This window comes from Phalacrocorax aristotelis, chromosome 3 (assembly GCF_949628215.1).
Source record: "Phalacrocorax aristotelis chromosome 3, bGulAri2.1, whole genome shotgun sequence".
In the NCBI taxonomy this organism is placed as follows: Eukaryota; Metazoa; Chordata; class Aves; order Suliformes; family Phalacrocoracidae; genus Phalacrocorax; species Phalacrocorax aristotelis.
The window spans coordinates 66,553,317-66,576,903 of record NC_134278.1 but is presented as its reverse complement, the minus strand read 5'-3'; the positions used below and the strand labels follow the sequence as shown (position 1 = coordinate 66,576,903).

The 23,587-nt window shown below is 39.7% G+C and overlaps 1 protein-coding gene across 1 annotated transcript; it reads left to right on the top strand.

Moving 5' to 3' along the window:
- On the top strand, positions 1 to 22,850 carry NMBR (neuromedin B receptor). Its single transcript, XM_075087786.1, has 3 exons — positions 1 to 852; positions 15,656 to 16,004; positions 19,046 to 22,850. The coding sequence occupies exons 1-3, from the start codon at positions 437 to 439 to the stop codon at positions 19,445 to 19,447; spliced, it is 1,167 nt and encodes a 388-aa protein (XP_074943887.1). The 5' UTR covers positions 1 to 436; the 3' UTR covers positions 19,448 to 22,850.
- The last annotated feature ends 737 nt before the right edge of the window (positions 22,851 to 23,587 follow it).

Sequence of the window (23,587 nt, the reverse complement as noted above, 5' to 3'; positions counted from 1 at the left end):
ACCGGCGCCGCTGGACAGCGCCACCCGCGGGCCCGCCACCCGTGGGCGCGGGAGGCGGCCGGACCGTGCCTCCGCGGCGGCGGCGGCGGAGCCCCGAGGTCGCTCCCGAGGGCGAGGACGGGCTGCTGCCCTGATGGCGGTCGCCGCTCTCCAGGCTCAGGACGTCGCCCTCCCGCGCCCCCGGGAGAGGGTTTGCCCGAATTGCTGAAAGGGAGCGGCCGGGTTTTTTTTACACCCCCCCACCGCCACCCCTCCCCACCTGCGCCGGCGGACGGTGCTTCCTCGCATTCCTGCGGGAAGAAAACTCGGCTGAGAAAAAGGGGGAGGAAGAAAGGCAGGAGGGGAGAAAGTTTGTTGACTTGCAGAGAGGTGAAGCTTCCCAGTGATTCCCACCACACTTTGCACTGAAGACCTCCGGTCTGCCTGAAGGTGGAGGATGGAGGCAGAGCTGCCACCCGAGCTCACGGCAATGCCCCTCGGGGGGAATGGGAGCGCCCAGCTGGTGCCAGATACAGCCCTGCTGTCCCCATCTCAGGGCACAGCCATGTTCACCGTCCGCTGCGTGATCCCTTCGCTCTACCTGCTCATCATCACTGTGGGCTTGCTGGGCAACATCACCCTCATGAAGATCTTCATATCCAACAGTGCCATGAGGAGTGTGCCCAACATCTTCATCTCCAGCCTTGCTGCTGGTGATCTGCTGCTGCTGGTGACCTGTGTGCCTGTGGATGCCTCTCGGTACTTCTCTGAGGAGTGGCTCTTTGGGGAGGTGGGCTGCAAACTCATCCCTGCCATCCAGCTCACCTCCGTTGGCGTCTCTGTCTTCACCCTCACAGCCCTCAGTGCTGACAGGTAGGAAAGCTTGGCTGCCCCTTCTCAGCCCTCAGCAGCTTGGGCTAAGGCTAGCTGGAGCTGGTGTGAAAAATAAAGCACCCCTCTGATAAGGTATCCCTGGTTTGCAGTCCCGTCATTCCAACTTGTGAGGTGCCCATACTTCTTCCCTCACTGATGGCAAGGGTGGTACTAACTTAAGTTAGTAATAAGTACCTTAAGTACCAGGTTTCTGGAAATGGGTGCACCTGGGCCTCCAAATTCCAGGGTGCCAGCTGCAAGAACTGGTTTTAGTCCTGTCTTCTGCACCTCTGGGATGGTCCTGTAACAGCCCAGATATTAAAATCTTATTAATTATAGGAAGGTTTTAGACCCTAAGGATAATCCATGACAAGTCACAGTGATATGTTGACAGGCAGTGAGCGGCTCAAACCAAGTCAAGCACAGAAGTATTTTTAATAGACTTGTTTTTTTTCTGCTGAGAAAGTTTGTGTGTGTGTATTTGTGCCCTAACAGAAGAGCAAGTTACCAGAGGTGACTGCCAGAACTAGTTCAGCTCTGGGGATTTGGAGGCATCAAACTGTTCTATTGTAATTGTCAGTCTTAAACTTTTGGTTCAAACTATTAATTTTGGCTTCTTCTGAACTTATAGAAAAGGAAAAAAAAAGAAAGTCCTCCAAAAAAACCTAGAAAGTAACACTTCCATCTCCGGTACTTGTCAAATTAGGAAGAAACAAAGAGCTGGATCCCAAGTTTTTCCGCCCAGTTAATGTAAATGGATACTTCAGGGATTTATATCAACTGGGTGTCTGTTGGACTGTGCTTCAGGCTCTGAAAGACAAAATCTTGCAGTGTAATTGGCAATCTGAAATTAAATGAAACTATTGCTCTTTTTAGCCAGAAATGCAAATGTTTAATTTCTTCTCTGTGGGAATTACCCCATTTTCTTTTGTTAGATTTTAAGCTAAACAAATGCATTACATTGGTGCATGATGTAAAGCCTTGAGTTTAGTAGTCTGTCTTCACACTTAGAGTAAAGTTTCTTTAAAACTTGTAATCCTTTTTTTAATAGAGTATAACTCTAATTTATTTCTTGTATGTAGCCAGTTCAGTAAATCATTTGATTCCACCTGAGAGTAGCCTTCAATTTCAATGGTGTTTGAATCAGGATCTAAATAAAATACTTGTGTATAAAGACTTCGTAACTTATGAAAACTGATAATATTTTTTTGAAGAAGAGCTTGCAAAACATACCTTAAAGTGAACATCTCTAACTGTCTGATTATCTCAGTCAAAGAGTATGTCAAAAACTGTCCTCGGAGAGCCAAGCAAACCTTGCAGTTTTGCTGCTTTATTTCCACTCTATCTTATTTGAAAAGGGAGCAAGTTATTTGCAAAGGAGATCCTATCTTTAGTGAAATGTAATGTGAGGGAATGATCGTGTCTTCATGTTTAAGAATTCATGCATTTACTTTATATATTATCTTTGGAACATTCATTGTTTGCTTTTCCATATAACTTTATATCCTTCTTTTAATATCAGTAAAGATTGAAGAAGTAATAATGCCGAATCTGTTTACACTGAATACGTTTAGAGTTACGCATCCTAGAAACTGGCTACAGATGGTGTGTTGTGACCATATAAGCTCATAATAAACACGTTCATCCAGCATTTTGGAGTCCACAGTATGTACAGATATCAGAAATGTTTATGCTAAGAATTTAACAACCTTGTTTCTTTAACCTCTGCAGTTACATTTTCAGTTACTGTGAACAAAACCCATTTCTTTTTTCAGTCAGAAGAACAGCTACTGATTTCAGAAACTTATCTCCTAGGGGCCCAGGTCACCTCTGAGTGAAGCTGGCTGGACTGCCAATGGAGTTTGGGTTGGAATCAGGTCTACTTTTTTGTACGAAAGACACTTGTGTTGAACTAAAGGGGAGGCACTGGTGTGGAGCGGGGTTTTGTCGCCCCAGTTTGTAGCCAGATTCTAACGTCTGTCATCTTGACTAGATTTGGTTATGGGGAAACTGTGTGTATAATTATGTTGGCAGATCAGAAGTGGTGGCAGCATCCTGCACCAAAGAGGTGATGAGGAGGCGAGGCCTGGCTAGGGGCAGTGTTATCTCCAGATAAGCAAATCTATCATAGGGTATTAGCAGTTTGGAAGCCGTGATGTCACTAAAAAGGCTCCATTATAATCCAGTACATATTTGGTCTGGTATACAATGTCTTCTCAGTGACCCCTTCTTTCACAGATAATGCTCAAAGTACATTTTAATTTATGATCATTTAAGCCTTTCCTGCTTTTTATTCCCTATTACCACAGGACTGTTAGAACTGCAGACATTGATTACACTAGGAGCAGATTTATAAATATTTAGAGTTCTGTCACAGTGTGCCTGCGTGAATTAGGATAAGGGAGGTTGTCTTGGTTTCCACAGTGTGATTAGCACTTATTGTTTATGTGGAAATTCTGCATGGCAAATTGCATGTATGTGATACATTTAACAACAACAGCTACAGAAACAGTAAACTCTGAATGATCATTACCTACAAACTGAAGCTGTAAGGAAGAAAAAGTAGTATTCATTGCATATATATCTTTTCTAGACTTCCTTTATTTCATATGGCTTTTTGTCTCAGAAGTCTCTCTCAGGCTCACTTTGTGCTTTCAGTATGGCAAATGTGCACCTTCTATCTGGAAGCTTCATTATTTAGTAGTGAGATTATCTGAGGTTTGCTTTGGGGTTTTTTGTGTACAAACACGATATGTAATTTGTAACTGTGCTTCCCAGACTTCCCTAGAGCACACTTTCAGATTGAAATTGGCAGCATCCAGCTGATCTGCCCAAGGTTGCCCATCCCCATCCCAGGAATAACAGCTGGTCCCATCAACAGCCCTTCCCATCCTTGAGCTCCTGTGGGTCTGGCTGCCAGGGTGGGTGGTGGTGCCCTGCTGTGGCCCCACATATTTTGGGGTGGCGGGGTGTGGGAGGTCAGCAGCAGTGGTGGGGATGGTAGCAGCAGAGACAATGCAGTGGTGGCACTGGCAGTGGTGGTGCCAGAGGAGGGTGCAGTCTCCCTTTCCTCTGGGGTGCAGAAGGCAGCACAGAAGCAGTGCTGCTGAGCCAGCTCTCCCCTCTCACTTCTGCACAGGAGATGTGCAGGGACAGCACCCCTGCCCTGCATGGCCACTGCTCCTGTTGATTTTCCTCTATTGTGAAGAAACCAGACCACCTCTAGAAACCTTAATATTTCTCTGGTTAAAAAAAAAAAAACAACACCACAAAAAAACAACAACAAAAAAGAAAAAACCAGAGGGTGGATTACAGAAAGAGAAAACCTAATATAATTATAGTGGATGACAAATGGAAAAAAAGAAGGAAGGTGATTAAGGGACAATGTACAAACAAAAAAAAAAAAATAGGGAACTGAAGGGGCCATAGGGAAGACGACCTCCAATAGCACTCAGCATACCCTGAGAGTGCCCACAGAGATGGTACATGATGGCCAGGGGTCCATTTGCTAGAAATGTAGATGGACAAGGAAATAAAAATGGGTCCCCTGTCTAGCTTGCTTCTCCAGGGTCCATGGACTGCAGTTTTGGCCAGGGCTAATGGATGTTGATGCGAAAGTCCCAGGACTTGGTGTGGTCTTGGATGAGTAGGGTAAAAATAAAGAGGTGAGAGGTGTAGCCAGAGGGAATGCAGCATTGCACACATGAAGAAAAGTTGTGCCAGCATCTCCTGACTGCAAAAAAGACAAGCCAGGGATGAACCTGGCTTGACCTGTGGCTGACTTGAACCATCCCATGAACTTGTTCACTGCTTCAGGGAGTGCTTTTCAAATCTATGTCCATGGTGGGCCATGCAGTTGGCCCAGAGTGCAAACTGGGGCCATGGGGCTCCTTACTCTCTTCTCAGGGCTGTTTTGCGCCTGGGAAGGTCTCTAGGGTAAGGAAGCGGAGCACAAGTACAGAAAGATGTTTCCAGGATGCCTTTCAGAGCTAGAGAGCTGGGTGATGAGTAAGCCTCGGTGTGGAGAGGTGGCTGGAGAAACTCAGGGGCAGTGGATTAAGACTGAGTGCTACAGTGTGCACCTCTGGCCATCACTGCATTATTGTGTATGCTGATGAAAAGCAGTTGTATCCAAAAAATGCCAAGAGACCTGGGGTGAATAGACTTTGAAGGAATGAGTGGCAGCTCCTTACAACAGCTTTAGATTTGTCCCACATAGTCTTTCCTTTTCTCTTTGGCTGTCATTTATGCCTCATTTTTTATGTGATCTGTAAAAATAAGATCAAATTTAATTCTGCTACTTTTTCTAGATTGAATTTTCTTTCTAATGAAGGGTTTAAATGTGTTAGCTCAAATACAGTCCTGCTGCACTTTAATGAAGAGAGTGAAGCTGAACAGTGGAGCAACTGGCCCTACTGCAATTGAAATAGCATCTTCTTTGTAGTCTTCCTAAAAAATGTGACAGAAAGACACGTTTAATGAGACACATATTTGATTAGCCAGTTAACAAAGTTATTTTTCAATAGTGCCATGACTCCTTTCCCATATCTTAATTACAAAGGAGTTTGAAAATTTAAATTCACACATAAATAACAAAACAGTGCCTGACTGAGATGCTTAAAATGTATCCTATAGATTTGAATAGCTAAACTATTTGATCCTTTTTGTTTATTTGTTTTATTTCTTTATTTGTTTAATTTTTGGAAGACTGAAATCTGTATTTTTAAAAGTGTAGAGACTCAAAAATGTTTTGTGCAAGTTTAGTATCTTAGGTGCTGACTTCTGACAAAAGCCATTCTGGCTCAGTTTGCATGCCTACTGTCTCCTACTTTTTGGAGGACTCAGGCAATATTTTGAAGACATTCAGAAGTGTGAAAAGGTACCCTAGTAACTACTTTAGGATTTTTCATTAGTAAAATCATTCTTAATAAAAATTTATTTTTACTCTTCAGAATTTATTTGAAGTTTCTTCTTTTGTTATGTCAGGTGCTGGTTCAGGCTGAAATATAGTGATTTGAGACCTCTAAAATCCTCATTTCTTATTACATATAGTGAGCAGTTTTGAGCTCTAATAGTTGACATTCAGGGACAAAAGAGCCTTGACAAGGAAAGTATTAAATGACACCCTGAAAATTACCTATAATTAACCAAAGAATAAAGAAAAAATAATCAACTGTAAAATGAAAGCCTGTCTGTACAAGAGAAAAACAATGCCTTGACTGTATATAGTAGATGGGAAAACAAAACTATGTGGGACCAGTAGAACTATAAAATCTATAAGTACATCTTGTAGAAACCCTAAGACTTGAGGTAAATGTATTGAATGAATGACTTACTGAAGCACATTAAAAGAAATGATGGTCCAGATACTCCTCTCACTGTAGGCTGTAGCAGTGTGGTTATAATTATGTGATAACAGGCAAAGCAAAAGAAATTTAAGAGAGATTTGGCAAGCTTTGTCTCTCACATTGTTTCAGCTCACCATTTAGTTTATATGTGCAAACTTGACTGACAAAATAAAGCTCACCAGAACATCATTGAGGAAATTCTGACATTTTTTTGTCAAGTTAAACAGTGAAGCCCATCCTCACCTACCCCCACCTCAAAATGTTTTAGTTAATTGATATCCTTTCTGTACAGCTAAAGGGAATATGAAGAAAAATATTCCAGAAAGAAAAAAGGGATGGGGAAAAAAGTCCACACAACAATGCAGGAGAAATTTTATATCCGGAGTAGATTAGGGAATTACCTTTTTTAGGGTAAGTTTGTCCAAGTCAGGCAATTCAAGTCAGCTGTTGGAGAAGTTCCTCTTGTGACCATCTTTACACAACTGAAAAATCACTTCTCAGAAAATAATATTTTCCTCCCAAGTTATGCAATTTTTTCTCAAGCTTCATACAGACACACACATCTGTTAAACTTGTGCCTTTCTGCCTGTGTCCTGTGTGTGCTCTTCAGCTAATACGGAAACTGCTTAGTCCTGAGGATGGCAAAGTGAGAAACGGCTGTGGTGTTTACCCTTGTCACTGATCAATGCAGTGCCTGTGTTGTGCTGGCGGCAGCCAATTTTGCTTTGATTAATGCAAATGCCAGTGTCCGATAGCCTTTTGTACGTTGCAGCCTAAACCCTGAGAAGGTGTTACGAACCCATTGTTTAATGGTTTGACAGTTACAAAGCTGTTTCCTGTTTCTTCGATCAGTTCAGTAAAAGCCTGTGCCTTTGGCAGACAAAATAGCTGCTGAACGGCAGATCTAGCTGAATTCCTACCAAGCAGGCCTGAATGTAAATCTTCATACATTTATTTCATTGTCTCTCCCCATAACATGGTACACAATTCCCTTATATGTTACATTGCAATGGGTTTATCCGAATTGGACTGTTGGAATCCTCAAGTCTGCATTCAGCAGGTCCTCAGAAGTAATGTCAAAGGTCAAATACGCTCTACTAATGCTCTCTCTGGGGGAAAAGATTTCACGTTTTCTGTTATGATAATTTTGTTAGAGAATAAATAATAAGTATCTTTTATATATGTGCAGAGTGATGGATCTCTCAAATATTCTTCCTAAAAGGGACAATTTCATTGAATGCTGATTTTAAATAGTTTAATTATAGAAGAACTGGTATATTTCTCATATAGGTTTTGCTGCAGGACCATTCTTCCAGACTATATATTCCTAGCGCTAGGTTCTTTTTGTCTTTTTATATGTACTAATGAAACAAGGCATATGCAGTGACAATCTCTGTGTACCTCCACTAGTAACTACTAAACCCATGCCGAGATTCAGCTCAATTTGATAGTGTGATTACAAATAGCAGGTAAGTTCTGACAAGTTCATGAAATTTGTGGAAGGTAAGAGGAAACCTACTTTGGTGTCCATTGAAGAGAAGCGTGTTTTGGAATTAACTTGGCACAACTTGTTAGATGTCAGAGAGAACAATACGTACAAACCTTGGCATAATTAGATCAGCTGCATGTAGATTTAATTGTATATTTCCAGCTTTGTATGAGCATATGTACAAATAAAATTGTGGTCTGTGTATGAATATGAAAGAAATTAATTATTCTGATATGTTATCATTCTGTCTCATATGACTGTCTTTTGTCCTTCACATGACTATCCAAATATTGTTTCATTTTTTTCCAACTTATTTTCACAATATTTTTTTTAACATAGTGTCATGTTTGTGCTTTGGCTCTAAGTTTGTTTGATTGTTTGTATTTTAAGATGCTACATTAACTTTTTCCTCTATGGTTTTTTAATGTTTCTTTTTTTTACTGTGGTGAGTAATTGTTTCTTTTTCCATCTACATTGATTTACATGTAAAGTTACAACAGAAGTTGCAAATGAAATTTAACTGGAATCAAGTTTAAAAGTGACAGAGTGGAGCCTTCCAAATTATGATACTGGAGCAAATAAATTAAGTTGCAGCTTTCTGAATTTAGAAATTAGAGATTTGGGGTCTAGGTTCTCAACTGGTAAGATCTAAGTCTGTTCCAAATAAATTAATAGAGGTCTGGTTATTAATTCTTCCTGGCTTCTAACATTTCTGAAAATCATCTGACCGTGTAATGTTCTCCTCAATAGTTATGTTGTCTGCCATGGCATGGACTATTACTGAACTCATCATGGAAATGGGAGGAATGATTTTGTGACAGCAACAATTTTACGAAGGTAAACAGGCACTGAGCATATTTACACTAGGGATTTCTCCTTCCAGGCATTTTAGTTTCTGTAACTGATATTTTTATTGACCTTCTGCTCCAGCAGTGATGATGTTATGAGATCTTTATTCAAGTATGTGTGAATATCATTGATGGGAGTCATGCAGTAAGCATATGGTAGATATGCAGATAAACATGCATCTCATGTCATCAATCTAAAGGCAGGGGTAGCAATGGGGTTTGGGTGAAGCCCATTTGGCAAAATGTTTCTCTTTCCTCAAACTCCTTTGACCCTTCAGGATTCAGAATATAAATTCTGAAAGAATAAGACGAGGTTAGGTATGGTTTTCTAAGATTATTTTTTCTTACAATAGATTATATTGAGGAAAAATGTGATATGACTAGATGGAGAACAGAGCACTAGGGGACAAAGCCAATCAGTATGTAAGCTTGTCTGGGCTAATATTGCAATGCCTACTCTCTAACCTAACTGTTGATCTTCCCCTCCTCCTGTCCAACCCTTGTGAGCAGCATCCAAAATCCATAATTCCAAATTAGTGTTGGAATGAGGTAAATGCTCCAGAAAGTCACTAAATGCCAAGAGAATACACACGCTAAGCTGTCTTGTACTTCCCAGTCGGAAATGCTAAGTCCAGGGGTTTGTGTGATACAGCCTGGTAAGAATAAGGTTCTGTTGTCATTGGGAAAATGTTAATTTTGAGCCACTGTCTAGCAGGCCTGAGTAAAGACTCCTGGGCACCCTGGCTGAATGAATGCTCTATTTTGTTCTTGGAGAGGCAGGTACCAGAGCTGCCTTTGCCACAGCTATTTTGTGAAGCCTAATGACTTCAATGTACTCCAGCCATTATTTAGACCCAACTTTGAGATCAGACTCCTCAGCTTTACTGTGCTTAGTTTCAGGATCCTAATGAAGCTTAGATGCAAACCGAGTAGGTCTGGTCAGGGAAGTTCCTGGCACGCGCAGCAGGGGAAGTACAGCTACTTGCATAATTTGAAAGTCAAGAAAGGAGTGCCATGGCAGGCTGGAGCAGGCCAGCCATCATGCGAGGCTTCTGGGTGGTGTTCCTGGGACTAGGCACCTGAAAGTGTGTGTTTTCTCTATGTGCATATGTTTGTATGCAAAGATATATGTGTGTATATATTAATATATGTATATATATATGCACAAAAACATGTTCAACAGTGCCAAAACATAGGCCTGAGCACTGGAAGTCAACTGCTTGTCAAACTGCTAGAGTAGCCCATGGTGTGGTTTTGACCTGGGTCAATCAATATTCTCCTAAACATTTCCTAGGCACGATTCAGGATTAAACACAAGCCCAGGGGTCATTTCCAACAGAACTGTAAACTGCCTATCTTGTTTGGATGTGGTGGTCTCATATTGGGAGATTAAAGAGTTTAATGGAATGGTCACGTGTGTCCAGCCAATGCCACGTGGCCTCCGAGAATTGGCCCTGCCACTCTTTAGTTTGCTAATGTTGATGTAGCATAAGTTTTTGTTATATATGGCTTCTGGTTGCCCTCTCCTCTCCTCTCCTCTCCTCTCCTCTCCTCTCCTCTCCTCTCCTCTCCTCTCCTCTCCTCTCCTCTCCTCTCCTCTCCTCTCCTCTCCTCTCCTCTCCTCTCCTCTCCTCTCCTCTCCTCCCCTCTCCTCTCCTCTCCTCTCCTCTCCTCTCCTCTCCTCTCCTCTCCTCTCCTCTCCTCTCCTCTCCTCTCCTCTCCTCTCCTCTCCTCTCCTCTCTTTTTTCACAATAGAAACTTATAAAAACTGCAACTCTGCTGAAGAAGTATTTGTCTATCTTAAGATATGTAAAAATATATTCATCCGTGACTTAGCAGTATCAAACTTAAATATAATTCTATTGGGAATATAGACATATGTGACCTCTTCTGAATAATAGTCAGTGTAACAATTTACTATTACTGCTCTGGGGAGGGGACTTGAACAAATTACTAATGGTACTTTTAACTAGTGCAGTTATATGTAAATGGGCTTAGACAAGTAAGACCAAAAAGCCAGACTGCAGGCAGTGAGCTAGCATTGCAAGGTTTGTACTAGCTTGTAAGAAATGTATTTAGCTAATGTGAGGGGAATAACAAGAGAAAGAAGTTGCAAGAGAAGAAAAAATGAAAAGGAAAAAGAAAATTTATCCTCTGAAATGCTGGGTGGAAAGGACAGGTAATGTATTTCATGCAGAAAAAAAAAGCCCAACCTGGGAAACTTTTATTTTGATTCTTTTCAGGGTGGAGAAATCATCATCCAAAAGACTGAATCAGACTTTGTTGTTGAAGCAATATTGATAGTTTTTGGCTCAATAGAGCATATTTCTCTAGAGGGGAAAACTTTTTCCACTTAGGAAAATCTTGGGATTTTCCTCCTGAGAAACACAGAACACATGCCACTGACATTCATTTGAACTGTGTTTACACATGGTCTGCTAGTCTTCATGTCAAACACTATTCATTATATTCAGCTATCAGACCTCTGAGATCCTCATTGCTGGTCAATGCAATTCTCTGCACTTAGATAAGATCAGAACAAAAATATTAGCACTAACTATAAAAAACTTTAAGAAATCTACTTTAAATTGCAAGGTTTTAAGAGAATTAAATCACATAAATGCAAACCTCAGACTGTGCATTGTGAAAGAAGTTCCTATGACACTGGACTTCAAATGATTCCACATTATCTTTAGCTAGATAAATCATTCTCCTCTTAATGATGCAACTGGAGTTGAGACAACAGAACTTCCCACACAAGGAAAAGGGATTTGGCCTCATCTAAAATTTCATTCTACTTTAGTGGAGCGGACTACAACTGGACATGATGTTTTCAACAAATATTGAACTATTCAGATATATTTATATCCTTTTATATTGTTAGGCTAAATGCTGTCTTTTTGCATTTGAAATCTTCATGCAATGACACAATCAAATGCTAACTTAGAAAGGTTTTGGTAAACAACAAACAGTTTTCAGGAAATGCAATACTATGACACAGCAACATCACTTAAAACAGAAGCTATATAATAAAGCTGATGATACCAACCCCTCCAGCTCCAGGATTAAAATGGAAATTAAATCAAAGTAGTATGGATCTGCCCTGCCTGAATTAGGTTTCTGCTTGGTTTATGACACTTCATTATTAAATTTATTTATTTGCATTGGGATGGTTTGTAGGAAACTGCACGAAAAATTAGGGTCCTGTTTGTGGTAGGTGCTATATGAACAGGAACAAGAAGGAAGTCTCTGACTTGAAGGGGTTTTAAGTAGCGACAACACAAGATAGAGAAACAAAAGGGCAAGGAAATATTGAGGCATTTCTGGTTAGAATGGTAGGCTTTAATCACAGTCCCGTGGCTGCCTAAATATTGTCCTTTTTTTTTGTTTTTCTTTTTAATTTGTTTTTGAAGGGGATCACAACAAAACACTCTAGAAAGATGGGTAGCACTGCAATGGAGGGACAGTTTAGGACTAGTCATGAAGCAGCTTCTTTTGAAGTCAAATGTGTGGGAGGGGAATAGCATTGTGGACACAGCAGAGACAGGAATAGAGCTTCCCATACTAGTTGGGAGCTGAGAAATACCTTTGTGAAGGCCTTTGAAAACAAAAATGGGGAGGAATAGATAAGCTATGCTGGAGTTTAGAAGGTAGCAATATGTTTTAACTCTGGAGGAAGAGGTTATTCTTTCTTTCACCAATTTTTTGTGGGTTGTGTGGAAGGGAGGAGATTGCTTTATAATGAAAATAACACTATACAAACAAAACCAGTGTCTGCAGAATGGGCGAGTTAGTGCTTGTGTCTGTTGGCAGAAACCACAGCTCCAAAGAAAGGAAGCTTATTATAAAAGTATTTCCTGAGTTGGAATGCCTTTGTCAGCAGTGATAATGATAGAGGATGTAGGAAGACAGAATTTACATGACGGCTTTTAATTAAAACCAAATGCATATTTATAATTATTTCCTGATCTTTGTGGCAACCTATGATTTTCTTTTTTCATCAGTGAAGTAAAGGGAAAGATGGATTTTGCTTACTAATGTGACTAGATAATTGGCACCCTTACCCTGATTTACTAGTGTTGTTTTATCGATAGAAGATATGAACTTTGTAATTTGAATGGATGGTGGTATGTTTTAGACTTACACTGGTTTTACACAAAGGAAAAGGCTAGGTATTCATTTTGGGAACACTTCTAATTTCTCTCAGTTTATATTTGATTTTATCTGTAATCTGTCTCTTTCTACTCTATGTCTTTTCAGAGATATAAGCAAGATGACAGATTTTTTTAAAGCACTTAGTGCCTTTTCCTTCCCATTGACACTGACTAACTGCAGGGCTGAGTCCTGGGAAGAAGAGTGCCATCTTCAGCTGAAGTAGCAAGCAGAATTTTGATAGGATTAAAGAGGAAGCTTTCTGGGCTGAACCCAGCTGTTTTTGTGAAAAGCGGTGCTCTCCTCCAATGCCTTCCAACTTGGAGTCAGTTGTTCCTCAGGGAAAGGCATGCTATTTGCTGAAGCAGCAATATATGTCAAGGCACAAATATATGCCACATTTTCTGCTAATGTAAAGGCTCCCAAAGAGGTTTCCTGTTTAGATATTAACCAGACCAAATGCTGCTAAAACAATTAATTGTGCACGGTCACTGTCTTGGGGACAGGACTGTAGTCAAAATAGTTGCAATAGGAGAAGAGAGGAAAAAACCCCCTGCAGTATGAAACATGATTTTTATCCAACATCCTCCCCCCTACAAAGTCCCCAAGCTAGCTCTTCCCCAGCAATGTAAAATTTTAAAGAAATGAGCAGATGTAAAGACTTGACGTCACCTCAGTTGAATGAAATGAAACAGAAGGTCTGTCTTTATGTAATTAAATCAAGGCAAACAGCAAGAGGAAGGAAATTATTGAATAATAAGGTCACAATTTGTACTGGAGAGCATTAATGCTTTGTGCAGAAGCTTCTATCCTTCCCGTGGCAGTATAAAGGATTTCTTTACACCTTGGTGTCCAGGGAGTTTCTCATTGTGTGTTAGAAGAAATGGTAAACATGAATTAACAGACACAGTTTACCGAGTTTAATTTTCTATTCCATAATAAGGCTGAAGACATAGTAGAAATCAGCATTTTGAATTCAGAGAGGATACGAACATAAACAGCCGCTATTTGTGATCATTTAGTGATAAGTCAATTTATCACAGTCCTGAGAAAGAGGAATCCAAAGCACATTTTGACTCATATATTCTCTGAAGAAAAATTTGCTAGGGTACCAAGATAGTTCTCTGCTGCAGACATTTTCGTGGCATAGCCATTTCCACTGTTGGTTTCCAGCAAGATCACAGCTTGCTGCATGGGGATAACTTTTATCTGCAGTTCCTCAAACACCTGCTCAAGGTTTTGAGGGGTTATGACGTACCTGTCAGGACCTGCAAATCAGCCATAAAGGGTATTTGGGATCATAACTGCATTTCTCAGCATTCCCTTCAGCAACTGTTATATTTAGCCATAACCTGACCCAGGGTGTGTATTTAGACACCTGTTCCTACCCATACATATTTATATTTCTATATGCATGTATATATGTCTACATGCACAGATAAGGAGCTTTATCACCACGTAGAGATATCTAAGTTACAGTTCTTCTCACTCTTAGCTATAAAATGAGCTTGGAGGGAGAAGGTGATTCAATGCACCTAACCCTGATTCACCCTTTGAAAGTACATCTCCACTCACTAGAAAGACCTTAACATGAGTAAAGTTATGTACTTAGAGTATGAAGCTCTCCCGAGTTCCTTCTACCTGTTAAACTTTGATTTAGATGTTAAAGAAAAATAATTTTTCCATTTCTCAAAACACCTGCAATTTCAAAAATAACCCTCACCCATCCCAAATCAAATCAAAATGAGAAACAAAAAATTGAAGAAACAAACAAAAAAAATCAGATAAAGCAAGCTTCCAAACTACCACTGCTTAGACAAACTGAAATGTTTTGTTCAATGCTCAGTTTTTAATAAAAACATTAATCTATAATCTGCTTATATTTTGAAAAGATTTGTTTTCAAAATAAATGTTTGGAAAATAAATGTTTTCAAAATAAATTAAAAATCTGAGCAAAGCGTTAAGGTATCCTTGAAATATTTTCCTCAAAGTATATTTGGCCTTCTAAACCTGACCTTTTTTTGTGGTAAGTTTCAATCTATATCACCTTCAGCAACGAGTTTTTTTTAAGAAACGAATTCCTGACCAGAGTCTACTTCTATTCGTTTATTTTACTTTGCTGTAGTGTGATATTTTCATTCTCTGCAATAGTTTCTCTTTTCATTGTAATGTTTATGAAATTATCAATTCTGCAAAGGGTTATGTGTAATCATATATTGTGAGACAGTTTCCCAAAACGTGGTATAGAGCAACAGCCTCCAATTTTTTATGTGGAAATGTTTACTTTCTTCAAGAGTTTAATACTTCTGCACGGGCCGTTGGGAGTCATTCCTGCCTGACTTTATGAAGATGCTTATATTCCAGGCATTACAGTCAGGACAGTATATCTGTGTGCAGAAAGGTGCAGTGCTGGGGTGGAAAGGCGAGAGCCACCACAGCAGCGGTTGTTGCTGGTCTGGCAAGAGGTGGTGAACGCTGATTATTGTCCGGCGCTCTCAAGGGGGCTGGTGGAGTCCGAGAGTGGGAAAGCTGTGGTGGCAGACAGGAGGGAGTCCTGGGCTGCGGGAGCTGAGGAAGGAAACAAACTGCAGTGTGCATGAGCTGGTACAAGAGCGAGGTGGAAGTATGGAGGGAGGTAGGCTGTGCATTTGTGGGTTTGCTGAGAGGATGTGGCCAAAGAAAGAGCAGAGTCATGGCTGCTTCCGCGCTTTCACCAGGCTGGCACAGAATGGGCATCTACAGCCACAGGTTGTATCCAGGGGTCCTTTTGCCACTTCTGGTGGGCTTCTGATGAAGCTGGAGGTTTAGAGAATGCAAATTTAAGAAAGATTACAAACCCGTTGACATTATAAATAAGACCAAAACATAGCATTATTTTAATCAAAGGTATAAAGTAGCCTTATGAATCACACGTTGAATTTAAAACAATAACTTGTAATTTGCATCTGCATTTTGATCAATTTCAGGTACAAAGCAATTGTAAATCCCATGGACATCCAGACCTCCAGTGCAGTGCTATGGACCTGTGTTAAAGCCATTGCCATCTGGGTAATCTCCATGCTCCTAGCAGTTCCTGAAGTGGTGTTCTCTGAACTGGCCCACATCAATGACACGAATAATGCCACTTTCACAGCATGCATACCATACCCCATGACAGATGATACACACCCAAAGATCCATTCTGTGCTGATTTTCCTTGTGTATTTCCTTATCCCTCTTGCCATTATTAGTATCTACTACTATCATATTGCAAAGAGTTTAATAAAAAGTGCTCACAACATCCCTGGAGAATACAGTGAGCATTCCAAAAGACAGGTAAGCAATTTCCTTTTTACATCCCGATGAAAGATTTTTGTGCTGTATACACTTATAAATTAATGTACCGGAACTATAACATCCAAACTGTTGGATTTCACAGATTATTAGTTCAATTTCCACATGCAGGCACTCACTAAGCTGAGGATTATCTGAAAAATCTCCTTGTTTTTACAATGACTCAGTGTTAAGCCCAGTATATAAATGAATCTGAGCAAGGGAAAATATGAGTTCAATGTCATCAACGCATATTAATAACAAGAAATAGGATTCAGATACGTGTTTGTATGTGGTGTTAGTGTAACAGTTACTTGTGTCCATACTGAGGAACAATGTGTTTGTATTTAATGCTAGTGGCTTTGATATCCTGAAGAAAACGGAACTTTTGGAATTTTCCGCTAAGCCGTAACAATGAACTCCGCCAGCCTGGCAAAACAGAAGTTGAAGGCCAGAGCCAGGAACTGAGAGACAGGGAAGCACTTGTTCTATGATTCTATCCTTGGCGAGAGCTGAGAGACTGATCAAAGCAAACATCCCGCCTCAGGAGCCGCTGAGAACGGGGTGATAAAGTATAGAGTCAAGGAGAACAACTAATTGGGATGTTGATAAGAACTAAAACAAAGTGCCCAGTAGGGGAAATATCCTCATTAGAATATTAAAAATCAGGCCCATAGGCCAGGAACCACCCCCCCAGCAATAAGTCCTTTACTCTCTGAGCATGCATGGTAAATCAGAAGTGATCTGTACTGTTACATCCAAGTGAGAAAGAAATTAACCAATTATTAGCTGAGGCGTGTGAATATTAGCTGTGACTGACATGTTTAACTGTATAAATGCCTTGTAGTTTGTCAGTGCGGTGTGCTGGCTTTGTGGGTTTACCACCTAGCACCAGCCTTTGCACAAAAATGAATTAAATAAAATGCCTCCACTCTGTGTGCTGTTTGGCATTTTGCACACAGGGCGAATGAACCCACTTTTCAGGATAACAGCTTCACCTATTTCTATGGGCAGCCATTTTGGGAAAAAGTCTTATATGAACTTTTTGAAAATTCTCCCAGATTTATTTGTGCTTGGAAATGAAAAAACTGACATAGGTGGGGAAAATTTTTCTTAGGGGATCTAAGGTTCTTCTCAGTCCAAGGAGTGCTGAAAGTATGAACACAGGGAATGAACTGATCCTTTTTTGGCTTTCTTAGTAGATCTTTCTTGGATACAATCCTGAACCCGCACTTTTCTAATACCCTTTCTATTATAGATGCCATAAAATTTTCAGTATAGGTTCTTTATACCTTTGAGACAAAGCATTTTAAAATGCTGGACAAAGCCAACTTCCCTGTAAGTCACGGGAAGCAATAAGATAGCAACAGTCTGTTCATTAGGAGGAACATTTATATATACAAACAGCTTTTGCAGTGAAAATGCCTCAACCACTTTACAAAAGCATTAGTATTGATAGAGAAAAATACTTATGCCCATTAAAACAATTTGGATGGGTTTTCTCTGCCAATATTTTAGAAAATACCTTTATACTCACTGAAATATCTTTGCATATATAGCATATACATATTCTTTTTTAAAAAAAGACCACATTCCCTTATGCCCTTTTTGCTCAGCATTTCATTTCTACTATAGCCTGTTTCTTGTCAAAAATACATACATATTAGCACTTCATGTATTATTTTATTTCCCTGAGAAATGTAGAGAGCCTTTTGGCTGAACCCTCAGGATGGAAACAATATTTAATTTATATCACATTTCTGAACCCACATGTATTTTCAAAGTAAGAGCATATTTTTTCATTCTACTTAGGTTTTTTATTTTTCTGTTAATCTATGACACTCAGAAGAATTGAAAATTCTGGTGTACTTGCATATCTCCCAGCAAGAGGAAGTACATTCAGACTATTGCTATCAACTCACGTTTCTTTAGGCCATAACACAGAAATGTAATGTTCACCCTATACCTCTGTACCTTTTAGTCTGCCTTTGCAAGCTGTCTGAGTGCAAATCCTACCAAACTGGAATGGTAGACTTTTCCTATCTTTTGTGAATTCCCCACTGGTTTTGGTTTAGACAGAGCCAAGAATACTACTTAAAGATTTATTTCACAGATTTTGAAACACTGTTAAAATAAATTCACTTGAATTTTTCAGGTTGCAATTGATAGAAAATTGAGCAAAGCCAGAAAACTTTCCTGTCTCTGCAAAACTTTGGTATCTGGCATACATAATAGATCTTTTATGAGGAATATGTAGAAAGTTGCTGCCTCCCTTTGGTGCCTTTTACCTGGCCAGTTTCCGTCCCTCTCTTAGCTTGGAACCACTGTGTAGGCTCATTTTCTGTCAACTTTTCAGCCACTTTTAATATCTGTCTTGTAACCCAGTTATACTTCAGCACTGCAATTAAGGTACATTAAGGTACATTTCTTTCATGTTATTATTGAAGATTAACTGAACCTTTCACCTTACCCTAGAATTAAGGTGCTTCAGGCTGTGCAATGCAGTTTTGGTGGTTTGTCTAGGAGAGAGGTGCAAGCTGAGGCATTTCAGGCAAAATAATGGGATGCAAGTGCCATCATACAGTTAACAACCTAGCAATGTCTCTACGTTTAGTTCACAATGTCTCTACATTTCAAAGCCAATTGTTTCTAAATAACTTTTTAAGTAAAGCTAAGTTTCAAGCCAAGCACTGAGATCTCATCAGAAAAAGGTTATGTTTCATGACATCCTTTGGTGCGTGCTTTCAGTCTAAAAGCCAATGTTTACTTGGATCATGAATCACTCTTGCTGTGTGTATCATATAGAAAGAGCAACCTTCTGTAACAGCAAACAGCTCAGGTCTGTCACTGAAAGTAAACTGAAAGTGAAAAAGGAAAGTAAATGAGATAGAAAAAGTAAATCAGCCCCTGAAAGAAGCATTTTTACTGGCCTTATGATAATTGTTAAAGTTAATATAAAGCAAAATGCTACATGTTTTAATTAAGTTTGTTATGTGGAGTAGTTCTATTCGTTGTTGTTCATTGGGTTCTCTTCATCTTTTTAGATGGAAACTCGGAAACGTCTGGCAAAAATTGTCCTAGTTTTTGTTGGCTTCTTTGCTATCTGCTGGTTTCCTAACCACGTGCTATACATGTACCGATCTTTTAATTACAATGAGATTGATCCATCGACAGGACATATGGTTGTTACCTTAGTGGCCCGAGTGCTAAGCTTCTGCAACTCTTGTGTCAACCCATTTGCACTGTATTTTCTCAGTGAGAGCTTTAGAAGACATTTCAACAACCAGCTTCGCTGCAGGAGGAAAGATCAGCAAGAGAGATCCGCCAGCTACTTGCGCAACTCTTCTGCCATTCAAATGACTTCCCTGAAAAGCAATACCAGGAACACAGTGACTAGCATGACACAGTTGAATGGGCACAACTTGAAACAAGAAATGTCATTATGATTTAATAGGTGTGATTTTTGACTGTGGAACAAACTTGAACTTTTTCTTTGCAGTTTGTAACTTACTTTTGGCTCTCATGTGCTTAGACTGTCTGAGTCCTCAGCAGAGAGGATCTGCTGAAGTCTGGTCAACCTGAGGTTATTTCACACCTAGTCTTACTTTTAGATAGAAGTGAAGAGTATGTTTTATTGAGAAAACAAAACTGACTGGCTTCATATTGTACTTTAAAGGAGATGCTATTTGTTTAACCTGTAAGAAAAGAAAATAATATTAATGTAGCTGATCTAACATTGCTTTAAAAAGTATAGATTTTGTGATCTGAAAAGTATGTATTTTTAAATGAATATTGATCCAAGCTTATGTCTTACTGTAATAGTTTTTGCATGATTTTAGCTGTGCTGTGTGTACAAGCATTGCTCATTAAGACTGGTAGGCATTTTTTTTAACCAATTAAGGAGCCATTGCAATGCATAGGCTCTAGTTTCAGATTAAAAAAAATATTCAAGTATCTAGTGCCAGATCTTTATCTCATTTAAAACTGCCTTGTTTTTTCACTTTGGCAGACATAAAGATGAGAATTTACTTTTTTGGGGTTCTGTTTGCGGTTGAGGTTAGAAGTTGATCTGCTAAAATTACATTCCTTTTGCGATTTTCATCTCAAAAGAAAAATGTGTGTGCAACATGCAGATTTTCTAGAACTCAGTGTCTGAAAGCTCATTTCTCTGATTTGTTAAGTCATTGTTTTAGAGTGTCTACATGCGTTATATTTGCTACTACTAACTGATCTTGCTGATATCAGTACATAGCTAAGAAGGACACTAAGTGTAATGGGATGGCTGAACATTCAAAGAGGTAAAGTTCTGAGTGGGCTTTTCCAAGAGGGTCTGTGGCAAGGATTCCTACACCTCAGAGCAGTCTCAGAGTGCAGAACCCAGTTTACTAGCAGACAAAACCAAGCTGATATATGCCCTACAGGAACACACCTAACATACGCTGGTCACTAATGGTTGTCCAGCCCACGGGACCAGACAAGTTCTAGTCTGAAATAACCCCCAAGTGATGAAACATGGGTAGCTGGCATTGGTTTCTCAATACCAGCTGGTTGCTGTCTCCTCTTGCACACAGCTTACTAGTTTAAACATAGCCTAATTACTGTTGAAAATCTCAGCTTTAAAAGACACTTTTTCTTTTCCTGAAAGCCCTTGTGCATAAATTGTCAATGCACTTCTGAAAATCGTAGCAGGGCTGCCTAAAAGAAGGATTTTCAAGTGTTTTTTTGTGAGTCATCCCAGTGCCATGGACAGTGCACAGGTATTTGTCAGTATTCCCAGGAGGAAATATTCAAGGTACATGATCAGTGCAGATCTGGGATTAAACCAGCTGGAATGGTGGGTGAGGCTGTAGTTAGCAATTCAGGTCCTGTCCAGAATAAATTTGCTAGGAGGGCTTACTGCTCTCTCTCGTCATTCACACTCTTCTGCTGGGGATACCTTATGCAAGGCTTGCAAAGCTGCCCTTCAGACCACAAGAAAGCAAGTAGTTCAGCTTTAAAATGCGTCTTTTTATTTGTCTCTTTTTTTTTCTTTTTTTTTTTTCTTTTTTAAAATCGGTTCACATGTCAACACAAGTAGTTAAATAGACACAATGACTGAAGCTTGTTGCGGCAAAAATTCATGTAAGGCTACTCATGTAAAAGTTTTTAGTCTGTCTCAGGGCTGTACCAGCTCTTGCTGAAAGAGCTGGTGGAGTAGGAGCTGATTCCCCCATTATACAGCTGCATGCTGCTGGAGTAATGACCATTCCCCAAGCCAGGTGAGAGGTCTGGGGCATGGTCTGTTCTGTGCCTGAGCTGCAGAGAGGAGATGCTCACAATGTCCTTCTTAGGAGAAGAAGCAGTAGTGACAGATGATGACACCTTGTGGAAGTAGTTTTTATGGCCAGTTCATGAGCCAAATGTAATTTTAAATAGTGTTTTCTTTCAAATTGGGTGGAACTGCTCCAGGACAGATCTCTGTCACAACACTGTAGCCTGTACTTCTGCAGTGACTTCTCTAAGGTGAACAGTAGAAAGTACACTAGAAATTTAGATTGGATTTCAGAATTAGTTGCTAGTCTTATAATTTAAAAAGCTGAAGTGCTAATACAGTGTAGCAACTTATAGGTCCTTTTGTCCTTATTAATGCACTTGCTGTTAATTTACTTCTATTTGTAACTGTGCAACCAGCTGAGGTTCAAAATGTCTTTCCCAATTCCCGTAGCTTCAAGGCTAGTTATCCTCCTACCCCAATTACAAACTTGTGTGCAGCATTCAAAAGGCAAAATTTTATAAAGTTCGGTGTGGACCAGCTCCATACTGCCTGCCCTAGCTGACTGCAGTGGCCCTGTGGCTTCAGTGGCTCCTTGGAAGACTGTACATGAAGGAGCAGATTGACATGATCATGTAAATCTATCTATAATAGTTTAGGAAGTGTCATCCATAACTGCCTTAACACTGCCTCAACACTGCCTCATCCTCCTTTTTTTCCATTTCACCTCTACTCCTCTCTCTCCATGCCTTAATTCTGTGTGAGCACACATGTTCTCAGAACTCCTCTTTAATTTTATGCCACTAATTTTTCCTGGATGCCAGCCAGAGTTTTGAATCCCTCTGCTCTGATCAGTCTTGAATCATTTTTACTCCCGGATATTTTACACCCACAAAACACAAAAGCTTAAAACCTTCCTTTCTCAGTTCTGAATGGTGATCATTGACTCTGATCAATTTCCCTTTTGTTTCTGCAATTTTTTTTTCTGGTTCCCTGCTTCTCATTTTGTTTGGCAATCTCTCTACACAGCATAACATTTAATAGGACTTCTAAATCCATTGTGTTCTTTATTTCCTGAAGGCATTTGTCTGATGTGGACATTACCAGATGATACAGGTACCCTACAGGAAAAATAGTAATCTGATTTATAGCAGATTTGATGCTTATGTTTGATTTATACTCTTCACTCAGTGTCTTAAATTTCTATGTGTGTGGAATGGACAGCAGGAGTCTGCCTTCTAGCAGAACAGCAAGCTCTAGACTCTTGTTTTTCATTGTGCAGGGAAGGTATTCCCAGGTAGACTGTAACTTCTTCTTGTCAGGAAATCAGCACAATTTTCGTTCATTATTTCCCAGGCCTAATACTCAAAGCCTGTTTTGAGTAAGTAACCTAAATTGCATATGCCTCCCCTCAAATTCTTGTAGCGTGGTGTGGAGGAATTAGTTCTGGAGCTTTACTAGGCATATTGCTAACCCAATATGCATTTTGGAAGTGTCTGTTACAGTGCTTTTGTACGCATTGTATACAAGTACATCTGTACGTATGATGTTATTTCCAGACAACACTGCTTGCCAAGAATTAAAAAATTGTTTGTAGAGTGAATTATATGAAGTATTTCTTCTAACTCTGTAGTCAAAGAAACAAAGGAAATCTGTAAATGAGATGATGTCAACTTTTCAGATGCTACATTGAGATCTATGCCAAAATGCTTGTTAAAATACCATTTAATTCTTTTTTTTCTGTTGTGAAAACTTTCTTATTTCAGAAACATCAGTTAATTTCTATCTTCCTCTCCTGGATTTTGAGTTGGTTTCTTTCAATAATATTTTTGCAATGATTGAGAAAACTACCACCTATTCTCAGTCTCTGAAAAATGAGAGAATAAGGGTAATTACTGCTTCCTCTGTGTAAAGCTTTTTTCCCCTAGACTAGAACTAGCACCAAATAAGCCTGATAGCACCTTGTCACCCCACCCTGCCTGTAATAGAAACATTACAATGCTGAATCCTGAAGTGTCAGTACAGTTGGATTCTCAACAGACTTGAGGTACCTCGTTTAGTGTTACACTGTGAAGGGATAATTGTCTTCAACAAAGCCACTTTGGTTACCAAACAGAACAATGTCTACTTTTCACAACACACCTGCCCCACAGGTATTTTTCTTAAGTCAGTCAAAACAGATTCACAGAAATATAAACACAGGAAGAGTTAATCTGGGACTAAGAGAAAAAAATCCTTTGACGTAATTTAAACAGATCCATATTAAGCTGAAGATTTGCAGAGTTGATTTCCAGTAACATTTCTTTCTTCGCTTATTTCTAAAATATGAGTCTGT